Genomic DNA, 13184 nt, shown 5'->3' with positions numbered 1-13184 from the left:
CTCATGTTTACTCAATGAGGCCAGTTGATAGTATGTAGTTTAGGGCAGTCGTGGCCTGATGGATAGAGAGTTGGACTAGTAACCCGAAGGTCGTGGGTTCGAGTCTCAGGCCTGGCAGGGATTGTAGGTGGGGGTATCTGGGATGTATGGATGTATCTGGGATACATCTTGTGGGAGGAGTGAATAAGAAAACACTCTCTCCACCCTCAATACCACGACTGAGGTGAGACCCTTGAGCAAGGCACCGAACTCCCAACTGCTCCCCGGGCAGCCGTAGCATTGGCTGCCCACTGCTCTACTACTGTGTGTACACTTGGATGGGTTAAATGCAGAGTACAAATTCCAAGTATGGGTCACCATACTTGGCCACACACCACTTCCCTTTCCCTTTTGGGGCATCACGCTCAAAAGCACCATAATTGCACCATACAAGACTTGAATTGAATTGAATTGAATATTGCAACAAATATACAAGTTTATTTGTATAGCGCTTTTTACGATACAAATCGTTGCAAAGCAGCTCTACAGGAATTTAAGTTTCCACAATATATTTATATATTGCAGAACCTTAATATATTTAACTTATGGCAAAATTTGGTAATTCTGTATGTTGTCTGAGCATTGGCATCCTCTGAGGTCCTCTGAGGGGTTGGCATTATCTTTTCTCAGGTGTTCGGTCATCTCAGATCATTTAAGGGTTGGATCCAGACTGAAGCTTCTGTCACTCCTAGTTACCACAGGATGTTAATCCCGTGACAGAAACAGAGAAACAAATAGAGACATAATTAGCGTAGCTGCTGTTCCATCTAAGCAAAAATGATTTGTTCAACCCAAGCTAAAGAATAATAATAAAGTACATTTGATCAGATATAACTGCAGTACAAGATTATAAGATGCATTATGTGAATGCTTGGCTAAAGAGATGTGTCTTTAATCTAGATTTAAACAGAGAGTGTCTGAACCCCAAACGTCATCAGGAAGGCTATTCCAGAGCAGTGTTAATTTTGGCAGGCATTTTTGATTTAGTCTTGGTCTTTATCTTGAGACGAAAATGCTTAATAGTCTTAGTCACATTTTAGTCATTTGAGTCTTTCATAGTTTTAGTCTAGTTTTAGTCGACGAAAAGTCATTGGTAGCTATTTTATATGTAGTATTCAAACAAAAATAGTCATCAATACTTCTCTCTTTAGACCAAATCAATTAAGCTTAGTTATGAGAAATTTGAATCAAGGATTGAATTTGGAAAAACTGGAATAAATTTTCATTTGTTGGTAGAGATATAAATTAAACTGATTTTTCAGATACAGTAGGTTTACTTAACAAGTATACATTTATTTAACATCTTTTGTTGGTTAACATTTATGACAGATAATTAGGAATGCTGTCCATTTAAGACGGAAGGTATGTATGTAATAGCCTACTGACATACATTCAGTTTTCACCCACCTGTTTAAGCTCACTTAAACCATAACGGACTGTATTTCAGTGAGATACTCTACATGAGAGACATGTGGACTGCTGTGTGTGTATTTGAGCGCTGAGAACTGATCGCGCGCTGTATGAGAACTGAAGAAGTGGAGCGTGCGCGAGAGAGAGCACTTCTATCAGCGCGATTCCGCCTATCGCACCTTCACTAACTTTGTTAATCGACAATGAATTGTGACTCCCGGGAAAAACGGGACGTCTAGTCACCCATTCCCTAACCCTTCGGGTGCTGAGGCCATTGTTTCAGATCGCTAGTTTGCGTTTTGGTAGCCTATCCGTCCACTGCGGCTGCCATGCAAACGCACCTTATCCAATGACAGAGACGCACATTTTGAAAGACAAGACAGTTAACTTAGCATATTGGATGTATTTTGAATGTCTGGTAGTCCTCAAATAACATTTTAGTCCCGTCTCGTCTTGTTAATGAAGACGCGCATAAATTTCGTCATAGTTTTTATCATCAGATATTAGTTTTAGCTCGTCAACGTCTCATCTTAGTCACAGAAAAAAGGTTCGTTGACTAATATTTTTCGTTGTCGTCTTCATCAATGAAATTAACACTGTTTCAGAGTTTGGGAGCCAAATGTGAAAAAGCTCTACCTCCTTTAGTGGACTTTGCTATCCTAGGTACTACCAAAAGTCCAGAGTTTTTCGACCTTATGGAGCGGGCTGGATTGTAGAAGATAAGTTAGATATGCAGGAGCTAAACCATTTAGGGCCTTATAGGCAAGTAATAATATTTTGTAAATGACACGGAACTGAATAGGTAGCCAGTGCAGAGACTGTAAACTTGGGGTAATATGATCATATTTTCTTGACCTGGTAAGAACTCTAGCCGCTGCATTTTGGACTATCTGTAGCTTGTTTATTGAAGTTGCAGGACAACCACCTAGCAGTGCATTATAATAGTCCAGTCTAGAGGTCATGAATGCATGAACTAGCTTTTCTGCATCAGAAACAGGTAGCATGTTTCGAAGCTTGGCAATGTTTCTAAGATGGAAGAATGCTGTTTTTGTAACATGGAAAATAGGATTTTCAAAGGACAAGTTGCTGTCTAATGTAACACCCAGATTTCTGACTTTAGAGGATGTGACGGTGCATCCGTCTAGTTGCAAATTGTAATCCAAGAAATTCTGTGTACTGTTTTTGGTCCAATAAGTAATATCTCTGTCTTATCTGAATTTAATAGGAGGAAATTATTGGTCATCCAATCCTTTACATTTTTTACACAATCTATTAGCTTAGCTAGTTTAGAAGTTTCATCTGGTCTTGTTGAGATATATAGTTGAGTATCATCAGCATAACAATGAAAACTAATCCTGTATTTTCTAATAATATTACCAAGAGGCAACATGTATATTGAAAATAGCAGAGGACCTAGGACAGATCCTTGTGGTACTCCATGGCCTGAAACCTGACTGAAATTCTTCATAGAGATCATTTTTTTTCAAGAAGGAGCACAATTGAGCAGACACAACTTTTTCTAAAATTTTAGACATAAACGGAAGATTTGAAATGGGTCTGTAATTTGCGAGTTCATTAGAATCTAGTGGTGGTTTCTTAATAAGAGGCTTAATAACTGTATATTATTAATATGTCATTATTTATGAAAACCATTATGTTTAAAAACAAAAATATTGATATACTACACATACTGTATAAATATAATTTTAAAAAGTCCAATGCCAATAACTCTGTTTGACCCTCCAACATACCAGATGGCAGTATTGCAAATTGGTTGCCGCCAATCATAAAATGGAAAAACAATGAATTCTGAATGGACATCCCAGTCTGCAGTAATTGCAGATCAACAAAAATTAGTTTTCCTATGCTTTTGTACAGTTATGGCTACAAACTATTTCTCCACACTTGTATTTTGTATTTATTGCACTCTAAAAAATGCTGGGTTAAATATGGACAAACCCAGCGATTGGGTTGTTTTCAACCAACAGCTGGGTTAAATATTTAACCCAACCTACTAGGCAGTAACCCATCCGCAAAACAACCCAATCGCTGGGTTTGTCCATATTTTACCAATTGCTGGGTTGCATTTAACCCAGCATTTTTTTTAGTGTGGCGCCAAAGAAAAATAAACAAAGTTCTGGATTAACTTGACTGAAACCATTGTAGTAGTACTACTATTATGAATTATTTTGGCCATGATAATCTTATAGTGAAAATCTGATATCATGACAGATGCCATGTCTTTAGATGCCATATCGTCGCGGTCGGGCAGAATCCTTGCATCTCCAAAACCATTATTTTTCAAGAAATTAATAAAACTGCATATTTTTTGAGTTATTAAACATTGTATCGTTAAAGTTGGTATTATACCTTATATTGCTATCATATACTGTTGTGTACCAACATTAACACAACATTTCCCCAAAATCATGTTTAATCGGAGATACAAGATTTATGATTTGGGAGCAGGGAGATACGAGATTACGCTGTCATTGATAAGAATGGTACGGACGCAGACGTCGCTGCTGCCAGCAGTGTTCATCAAAGTCTGCGGTCGCATTGAACCTTTTGACAAGAGACAAGGCTTTAACAGCAAATCAAAGCAAATGATTGTGGTTACATACATCTCCCTAAACTCTATTTTAAAGGTTTAAGAGCTATAAGTGGTGCAATACAAAAAACAATGAGCTGACTAGGCTGTCTAATAACTAGGTGGAAATTAGCCTAATCTGCTCGCAAATTTACCTTCGTGGCTCACGGGCTTCCTTCTGCACCGAAGCATTACAGCTATCGATTTTTAACAAAACAGGCCTACTCAAATGTATCTAACCTAACTATTTTCACTCGTTATTGTCTAAAAAGCAGACAGAGTTATCCAAAGATAGGCTTACTTGGCGCCAGTAGACAGCCCTTTTTTCTCCCATAAATAAAAACGGATCGAGATAAAACTGTTATATATAATATATAAACTATATAACTATATAATTCATATAACTGAAACATAAATAACCAGTGTTTTGAGGACATTTACCTCAGATGACATGTTGCTCGACGAGGATTCGTTGCGACTTTCAATCTTGAGGAGACATAATGGCGCGAGGCTCCCACGGAGTGAAGAAGAGGTGGAGTTACGAGACTTCTCAGACAGTTGAAGTGTCCAATGGAGTTAAGAGATTTGCTCTCAAGCTATTTTCAACACTTTAGATTGGTTACTAATTTGTAAAAGTAACAGACCCACGTGGGGACTGACCAATAGCATCGATTTGTGAAAAAATATGAAATTGACAAAATTTGGACATAGGAGGTTTCCGCCCGACAGCGACGATATGATAGTTATGTGAGAAAAAGCCAAATTTAAGTCCTAATTCAAAGAAAATCTGGCTTCCATCTGTGATCTCAAAGGCAATTTGCAATTCGAAATAATGTACATATAACTTGGTGTTTTGAACACATTTATATGTTTCACATCATTATTGGGTAAATAAAAATATATATATTTCTGCACCAAATTTGTCTTTTTTTTTGCATATGAGATGTGTCTGATATTTCTCACACAAAAGGCAAAAAAAATGCATTGATAAGGCTGTTGTAATTAAATATGATTTTCTATCCTTCAGCATCCATGTTGAACTTTTGAGTGGTCATGAGATCTGAAGTTCATAAGTTCTGTTGGTCTTTGGTTTGACTTGAGAGTTTAGCAGACCAAACCGGAGGGACAGAATCCCTTTGTAATGCATGGGGTGTCTCATCCTTTTTTCTCAGTTGGTCTCCCAGTCTGCAGGAGAAATACGATTTGTTTGTTGAATATATACAGATTAGGAAGACTTTGAGTGGAGACGCAGACAGAGGAATCCTGGACTGAAACACCTCGCTTGGCTCAGTAGACAAATGGAGAATGAGATGTGTGGATGGACGGATCAGTGCTGGATCTGTGTGCTTGAGAGAAAGAAGTATAGCAGTGATGGGCTAATGAGCTCTGTGTGCTCTCATTATACTGCATTTCACTCAAACTGACCTAAAACGCATGTGTATACTTGTGTGTGCATGCTGCTTGTGTCTGCTAACACCTCTGCTGCTAATTTTATGCCCTTCTAAATATAAAGCAGTGGAAACTTGTGTTTTCAGGTCAGAGATACTATGTAAAGAACCTTCAGCTGCAATTCCCATTTGTTAGCAAAGCAATGATGCAAGTGTGTGTTTGTATGTCAACTAATTAGAGGAAATATGAGCTGTACCTTCTGGATGGCTTCCAAGGCTTTGCTATTGTATGCGGCTGCTAGGGTGTTCTGGGATGGTTTCTAAGTTGTCTTTCTGGCCCATATAAAAATATTTCAATGCCAAGTCTCTGTGATATTCTGAGTCCCTATGACAATATAAGTCATAACAGTTTTGTTAGGTGAAAATAGGCACAACTCTAGGTTTTAACTTGCATGATAGAAAATAGTTATGTGTAATTGTAATAATATTTCACAATATTACTGTTTTTACTGTATTTTTAATCAAATAAATGCAGCCTTGGTGAGAAACTTTCTTACAGAGAAACTCTTAGAGAAACTTTTGAACAGTATTTTAGATGTAATTGTAAATTTTGTTGGGTTTTATTTTGATGAGGAATATAAATAACTTTGTTGTTTAAACAACTGGCGAAGAAAAGATTGTGAAACCCATACATTTTTTCTGCTAACGCCTACACAGCAAAGTTTAATACTGGAGGTTCAAACCACTAGTGATTCTGCCTTAATTGTATTAAAGTTGTTAATAAAGTATATCCACTTCCTCATCCATCATCTGTGTGCCTCTCTCATTTTCAGACCACCTCAGGAGAAGACATGCGAGATTTCACCAAAGTCTTGAAAAACAAGTTCCGCTCAAAGAAGTATTTCGCCAAGCACCCTCGCCTGGGATACCTGCCCGTCCAGACGGTCCTCGAAGGAGACAACATGGAAACGTAAGCATCTTGAAAGAGAGTAAAATCGTTCTCTGTGTGTTGCAATTGTTTGAATTTGACTCTCCCCAGGCTTTGGCTTTCTGCCGCCTCCAATCATTATCTGTCTTCACCCGGAGAGCTTTTCCAGCCTTCATGCAATGAGCTTATTCGCATTGCAAGGTTTGAAGAACTATTGAGAAGTGTGAAGAATGGCGACTGACTACTTTTCTGAGTAGAAGTCCTGAAATCTGAGAAAAAGACAGGATTTAAAAGAAGTAAAATGCCAAGGCTAACACACTGTACTATTAAAAACTGAGATGCTGAGATGTCATTATTGGCAGTGTTTTAAGTAGTTGTCTGCCAGGTGTTTGCTAAACAGGTTTTTTAGTATGGAGTCCTGTAAGAAATCATTGGATTTGCTTCAAAATGGTGATGACAGCTGGCCTTTTGATTTCTGCCAAAGTCTGTTGGTTTCCACGCATCGGGTTGGAAATTCCAACTTGAATTGAATGATACAACACATTAGTAATCAAGCCTCAGCCTCACACACCTTGAATATAGGCTGCTCAGAACTGCTGTTCAAATGTAATCATGTCAACACGTCTCGCTTCATAGAGCTGATTTTCTGTCTGTACAGAAATGTTGATATATCTTGAAATATATCCTCTACACAGAGGCCTGTGCTGCGGTGTGAATAGATTTTCTAAACGCTCTAATTAGATTATCCACTCTCTACTGTAAAGATTCCAGCTGGTTGTGATCTCTGTTCCAAATCCTAGAAGGTTTTGTCTTGCTTTCTACTGCCGACCTTCTAAAGGTGTGCCAGATTTGTGCGCAAAAAAAGGTCAATTGTCTATTTCAGTAGTGTGGCAATGTATGATGCACAGAATTTGTGTAGGGAACTTTTCCACCCTTATGCAAATCTACTATCGGAATGACTGGAATTCACCCACAAACTTTCACTGAGCAGAAAGAAATGTAAACGCACCAGGAATAGTTCACAGGAGTGTTTTTATGCTAAGAAAAGCTATTGTGGATTTTTCTTTCGCTGTTGAGGCAAATGGAAATGCAAGAATGATATTTGTTGTAGTTTCCTCTCACCACAATAGACATTTACCCGACTATGATGACTTCTGCTGCTGAGAACCCTGGGAATGTGACAAGGGCTCATTTCTCTCATTTTGCCTGCCAAATTGCATGGATTTTTTTCCAACGAATTTGTCGCAATACATTTTCCGCTAAAGATGCATGCAATGCCAGCTTAGAATTTGAACAAAAGAAGGCATCTTGGAAGGCAGCGCAATCAGCAGCCTGTCTTGTGCCTCCGTGTTGGGAACGTGCCTACCGTATGATGTCTCAAAATGCCGCCCCAGGCAGTTCAGTGTTTTTGGAACCCAAGTGCGGCCAATTCAAGAAAATAGAGTTATGCAGTTTCCACTTCAGCCTTATCTCCATACTACCGTTGATTAAGGCTCTTCTGGTTTTCCAGTGGGACCATTTTGTGTCAGAAAGAAGTCTCTGCTGTGACAGGGAACTGCAGATGACCTATTTCTTCAGTTGGTGCTGATTGTAAATCCGAAATGACTGCTCGCGCTGCACAGGCTTCCTGTCGTTCCACGTTAGCTTGACGTTCAGCCGATCTGAGCGTCGGTGATAGCAGACCGTTTTATGTAACGTTTGATTTTCAGGTTTCTGAACAGACGTGCTCAGGTGTGCACCAGCATGAGTAAACTCCATCGCCACGTGTCAGATTTAACAAAGACTGATGACTGTTCTTGAAATATATTCAGAGCGCTTTCTAAAAGCGAAATGAAACCGCACAGTGTTTGGTTTTCTTGAAATTCTGAAGCGCCGGGGGATATTGACCGATTTTTATTAGCGAGCCCGTGTTTGTTGACTCTGTCAGCACTAATTTACAGAATACCTCGTTACTTTGAGTCCAGCGCTCTGTACATTGTGATACACCAAACCAGCCATTTAACAGCTCAGATAACTGGAGCATGTTGTCTTTGACACGGCTCATATTTCTCCCTCTTCAACTGAACTGAAAGTCAACATGAAATCATAATACACTGTCTTTTATGATCTTAAAGTGCCCTTATTATGCCTTTTTTGAATATTACCTTTCATGCAGTGTGTCATGTAGCAGTATGTGAACATTAACTTTCTGCAAAGTTGTGAAGCCGAAAGTGCATGATATATAAAGTTATTGTCTATCAAAAAAAAAAACATTCGGCTCACAATCACCTAAACGAGTCGTTAGGAATTTGAATCTTATTCTGTTACGGATGTACGTCACAAAGTAACACATTTGCATAATGTCCGCCCATGGGCTGTTATTTGCACTGTACGCGGTAGACCAATCACAAAAGGACTGTGCCATCTGACCAATCACAGCAGCGAGGGCTCACAGAAAGGAGGGGTTTAGAGAGACTGATTCTTTGAACTGCGTCGCATGAGTCGTTTAGGAATCATTTAGAAATGGGGTAAAATTAAAGCTATTTTTTGAGAAAACTAGTGTTTTTTGAACTTGGATGCATGTAAACCTGTTTTAGGAGACTCATAAAACAATATTAGCAACCTTAAAGGCATAATAGGGGCACTTTAATACACTTTCGTATTCAAACAAATCATCAGCGCTAGGGATGTGCATCTTATGCGATATGCCCCGCTTTCAAAATAATAAAAGTATAACACACATGCTAATAATAATATAGAAATAAATAGTTTTTTACCAATGCAACTGTTTATAAATGATGCATCGCGATACAAATGCCAACTTGTATCCAATGCACACTTTTTTAAATCGATGCATTGCATCGTTAACTTTTATGCTGATGCATCAATGCGAATCTTACCATCCCTTATCAGCGCACATTATTCCTTAGAAAAAAGAAAACGTTAGCCGCCTTCATCTTTCATCAAAATGTAAAAACGGAAACAAGTTTCCTCCTGTCCTGGTTACTAGCTATAAAGTCACGATGTAATGGAAGGAGGGATGGATCTTTTCTTTCATATTGTGAGGTACTGAGCTGAAAAAAGGAGCGAAATGTAAGGCAGGACTTGGTTCTGTGCATCAGCTGTTGATTGGATGTTGAGATGTGGGCATGGCTCTCAAAAATGAATCTGATGCAGTCAATTGTATTTTAAACTAAATGATTAGAGACGTCCAGCATATATCACCAGAGAGAAGTCTGTCGTTTCTCTGGATGTCCAAAAAAATTAAATAATAATAAATATATAAACCTATTCATTAATTTTAACCATTCAGTACATTACATTTATTCATTTAGCTGACGCTTTTATCCAAAGCGACTTACAATTGCTATATATGTCAGAGGTCGCACGCCTCTGGAGCAACTAGGGGTTAAGTGTCTTGCTCAGGGACACATTGGTGGCTCACAGTGGATTCGAACCCGGGTCTCTCACACCAAAGGAATGTGTCTTATCCACTGCGCCATCACCACCCCATACCATACAGTAAGATCAATAGCATGCATTTTCATTTCATGTTGACTTTAACCAACAGCCAAATAATCTTTTAAGCTGCTGTTAATAAAGCCTTACTAAAATCTTGCCGTTCTTAATCCACTCAATTCCTGATGGATAAAAGTTTCGCTCTCAGAGCGTCACATTACAGAAGTTAAATGAGCTCTGAAAGCCGTTTCATCTTGACTTTTGCTCTTTCAAACTACTTTTAAACATTATTAAAAAGAAAAACTCTTTTCCTGCCTTTGCTGACCTTCCTCCGTAAATGAAAGTCCTTGTAAGTCACTCTCTGTCTTCTGAGGGTCTCATCCTAGATCTCACATCACCCTCTGACGCTACATCAGCTGAGAGAAAGACTAAAATGCCTCAGTCCTGTAGTGTGACCGATGGGAATGCCCCTGCTTTCGCAAAAAAGACAAACATGAAGCGATCTAACCTTGAACATCTCAGCTTGCAATTATCGTCTCATCTGCTATATGGTTTCCTTTAAAAGAAAAAGATGACGGTTTTCATCATCTCCAAGAGACACTGAAGTTCACTAGGGTTCTCCAGCAGATTAAACTTGTCCCTGTCGAGTCGGAGCGGAGCGTTTGATCTTTTGCGCTTTGCGCTATATGCGATTAACAGCAAGTTTTCACTTGATAAGACACTGGAATGGAATGAAAATAAATTAAAGATTGGTTTGGAGATCTGATCCGCCTAGTTTTGAGGCTGAATGTTGCTCTGTGCGTGTAAAATAAATGCAAATAACACGCTCAAGTTGCTTTATTAAAGCCGATAGTGAAAAATGAAAATTCATCGTTTACTCACCCTCATGTTGTTTTAACCCACATTACTTTTTTTTATGTAGAGGTCAAAAGTAGGCCTTTAGCAGAATGTTCATGCAGCTCTTTTCCAAACAACGAAAAGAATATTGAAAAAGAAAACAATACTGTTATCGTCTCCATATTAACTACAAAAGCACAAAGTTGTCAAAATGTGCATGTGTATCACGGGTTAGCATAGTTTTTCTTTATAATGTGAGATTGCCAACTCCTGGCCTGGCATGCATAATACAGCGTTTTAAGTCATTTTCCCGGATCCGTGTGAATGGAAATTGTTTTGACAATGTTGTTGTCTATATGCAAAAAAACAAACAAATTTTTTAGTTTTTAATACATTGTTGTCATGTAAACGTTTCCTCAGTATGTAGAGAAGAGCAGCTTGAGCATTCTTTGAAATATCTTTTTTTTGTTGTTCCACAGAAGAAATAGCCATTCAGATTTAGTATGACATGACAGTCAGTAAATAATGGCAAAATCACACTTAGGAAATCATTTGTCAATCATTCAATAAATCCAGAGTTTCTCAGTATTCTGCACTGCCCCCTACAGTACTGGAGGAGTATATCAGCCAGAACACGTCCACATCCTTGTGTGTGGATCTGACCTCCACATTGTGTGACCTCTGACCCTAAAAACAATCTGTTCCTTCCCTTCCCCCCACTCCCCGTCCTTTCCCCTGGTTTTGTTTTTCTTTCTCCCTCTTGCAGTCCGGTCACTCTCATCAGCATGTGTCCGGAGCAGTATGAGTGAGTATCAACAGTCAACCCTCAGTCCTCCTCCTCCTCGTCTTCCTCAGCACAGCATGCCTCTCACATCAATGCACGGAATCCACCTGCACGCCCCTCCCCACCTCTCTTTTTGTTTTTTATTTTTCGTCTAACCTTCTTCCTCAGTTCGTCCATCCCAATAACACTTGGCCTTCACTGTAGATCATCAGACACATTTCATGTTTAGAGTCGTATTTGTCGTTGATTATTTTTGGAGTGTGCTTTTGTTTATGTGTGTGTTTATGTTTTCAGGCTTTCTCCATCGCCACAACTCTCTCATGATGACACACACTCACGGATAGGGCAATACGCCAGCAGGTATATCTCACTGCCGACATTACAGGACACAAACACTATTACAGATGTCTGACTAGTAAAAACTGGGGCTGTCAGTCACGTAATGTCAAAGGAATTATCAAATTAATTGCATGCATCTTGCATGAGAATGACTAAAGTATTAGTAAATTCTGTAATTTCTGAATAATTTCACATTCTCTGTCTTCATTAGTTAGTATTTACAGTATTCAGTGCTGTAACCGTATCATAAGATCAGCTGCCCTCACGTTGTCATAATACATCACAACACAAATGAAAGCGGTGACAGATGAGCAGTATAAACACACACATGCTCTCTTAGACCTCTGACTCTCTGCCAAAGCCAATTTAATCTGCTGCCGCATACTGTATATTAGGCGCGTATCAATTCAATTTACACCTGCTCAAAGAGAAAAAAACGTTCTATGTATGCACAAATGCACCAATTGCCTCCAGCGCTGACCTTCTACCCGTAAAGACTCGAAAATGGATTTTCATCGTCAGCTAGTTTCTCTCAATGTCACTATCACACACACACAGGCAGTTATTATAGGATTGTGAATATAGACTACGACTGAAGCCTCAATCCCATTATAGGAACTCAATGAGACGGTAATCCATCGGGACGAGTCTTCAGTCCTGAGTGTGTGTGAAAGTAAAGCTCCTTACATTAGCACTATCTACGATGCAGAGTTATTCAGTATTGAGCTTGGATTGCTGGTGTCCAACCCTATTAGCCAGACCAGAACTCATACTTTGAATTGATATTTTTATAGTTTTATATTCTCATTCATCACCCAACACATGAATAAACATGCTTGGTCATAGTCGAGCCTCAGAGGTACACAAATCCATATGCTGCGTTCTTTTAATGCTAATAAACAGTGTGATACTGTCATATTGATCTGGGTCTCTGTCCGCTCAGATTGGCACAGATGGAGCAATCCAATGGCTCTCTGCCCACCGACAGCAGCTCGGCCACCGGAAGCATGTGAGTCTATAAACTCTTTACTGTCTTTTCTGTAAATTTAGGGGCCATTCTTGAACTGAATACATTGGTGAAATTCTGGTGAATTAGCTTAAAGGGATACTTCACCCAAAAAATTCAATTTCTGTCATAATTTACACAAAACGAGATAATATTGGTAACCAAACAGTTGATGGTAGCCATTGACTTCCATGGTATTATTCAATATCGTAGAAGCCAATGGCTACCAACAATTGTTACGAAGATGTGCTCAACAGAGACCTTGAGGGTGAGTAAATGATGTCGGGATTTTCATTTTCGGCTGAATTATCGCTTTAAGACACTGTTTTATTTTAGAGTATGTGTGAACAAAGCCGTATAATTGTAGTAATGTTTTGAGCACCTTCAAAGTTAGGATGTTCAGATAAGAATTTATCTGTCAAAAT

General features: G+C 38.9%; 1 protein-coding gene across 3 annotated transcripts in view; it reads left to right on the top strand.

Annotated features, from left to right (window-relative positions):
* Positions 1–13184, top strand: part of LOC306859706 (utrophin-like) — a gene marked incomplete at its 3' end in the record, with an annotated part of 219628 nt that overhangs the window by 186534 nt on the left and 19910 nt on the right. Inside the window, exons 68-71 of one of the 3 annotated variants that reach the window (XM_079400905.1) lie at positions 6261–6397; positions 11397–11435; positions 11709–11774; positions 12697–12762. In XM_079400905.1, coding sequence (XP_079257031.1) covers positions 6261–6397; positions 11397–11435; positions 11709–11774; positions 12697–12762 — 308 coding nt within the window. Of the gene's footprint in view, positions 1–6260; positions 6402–11396; positions 11436–11708; positions 11775–12696; positions 12763–13184 lie in introns of those variants that run through there. The other 2 variants (XM_079400906.1, XM_079400907.1) reach the window with 2 other exon arrangements.

Source organism: Barbus barbus, assembly GCF_936440315.1.
Source record: "Barbus barbus genome assembly, chromosome: 40".
NCBI lineage: Eukaryota > Metazoa > Chordata > Actinopteri > Cypriniformes > Cyprinidae > Barbus > Barbus barbus.
This window is presented reverse-complemented; position numbering and strand designations above follow the sequence as displayed.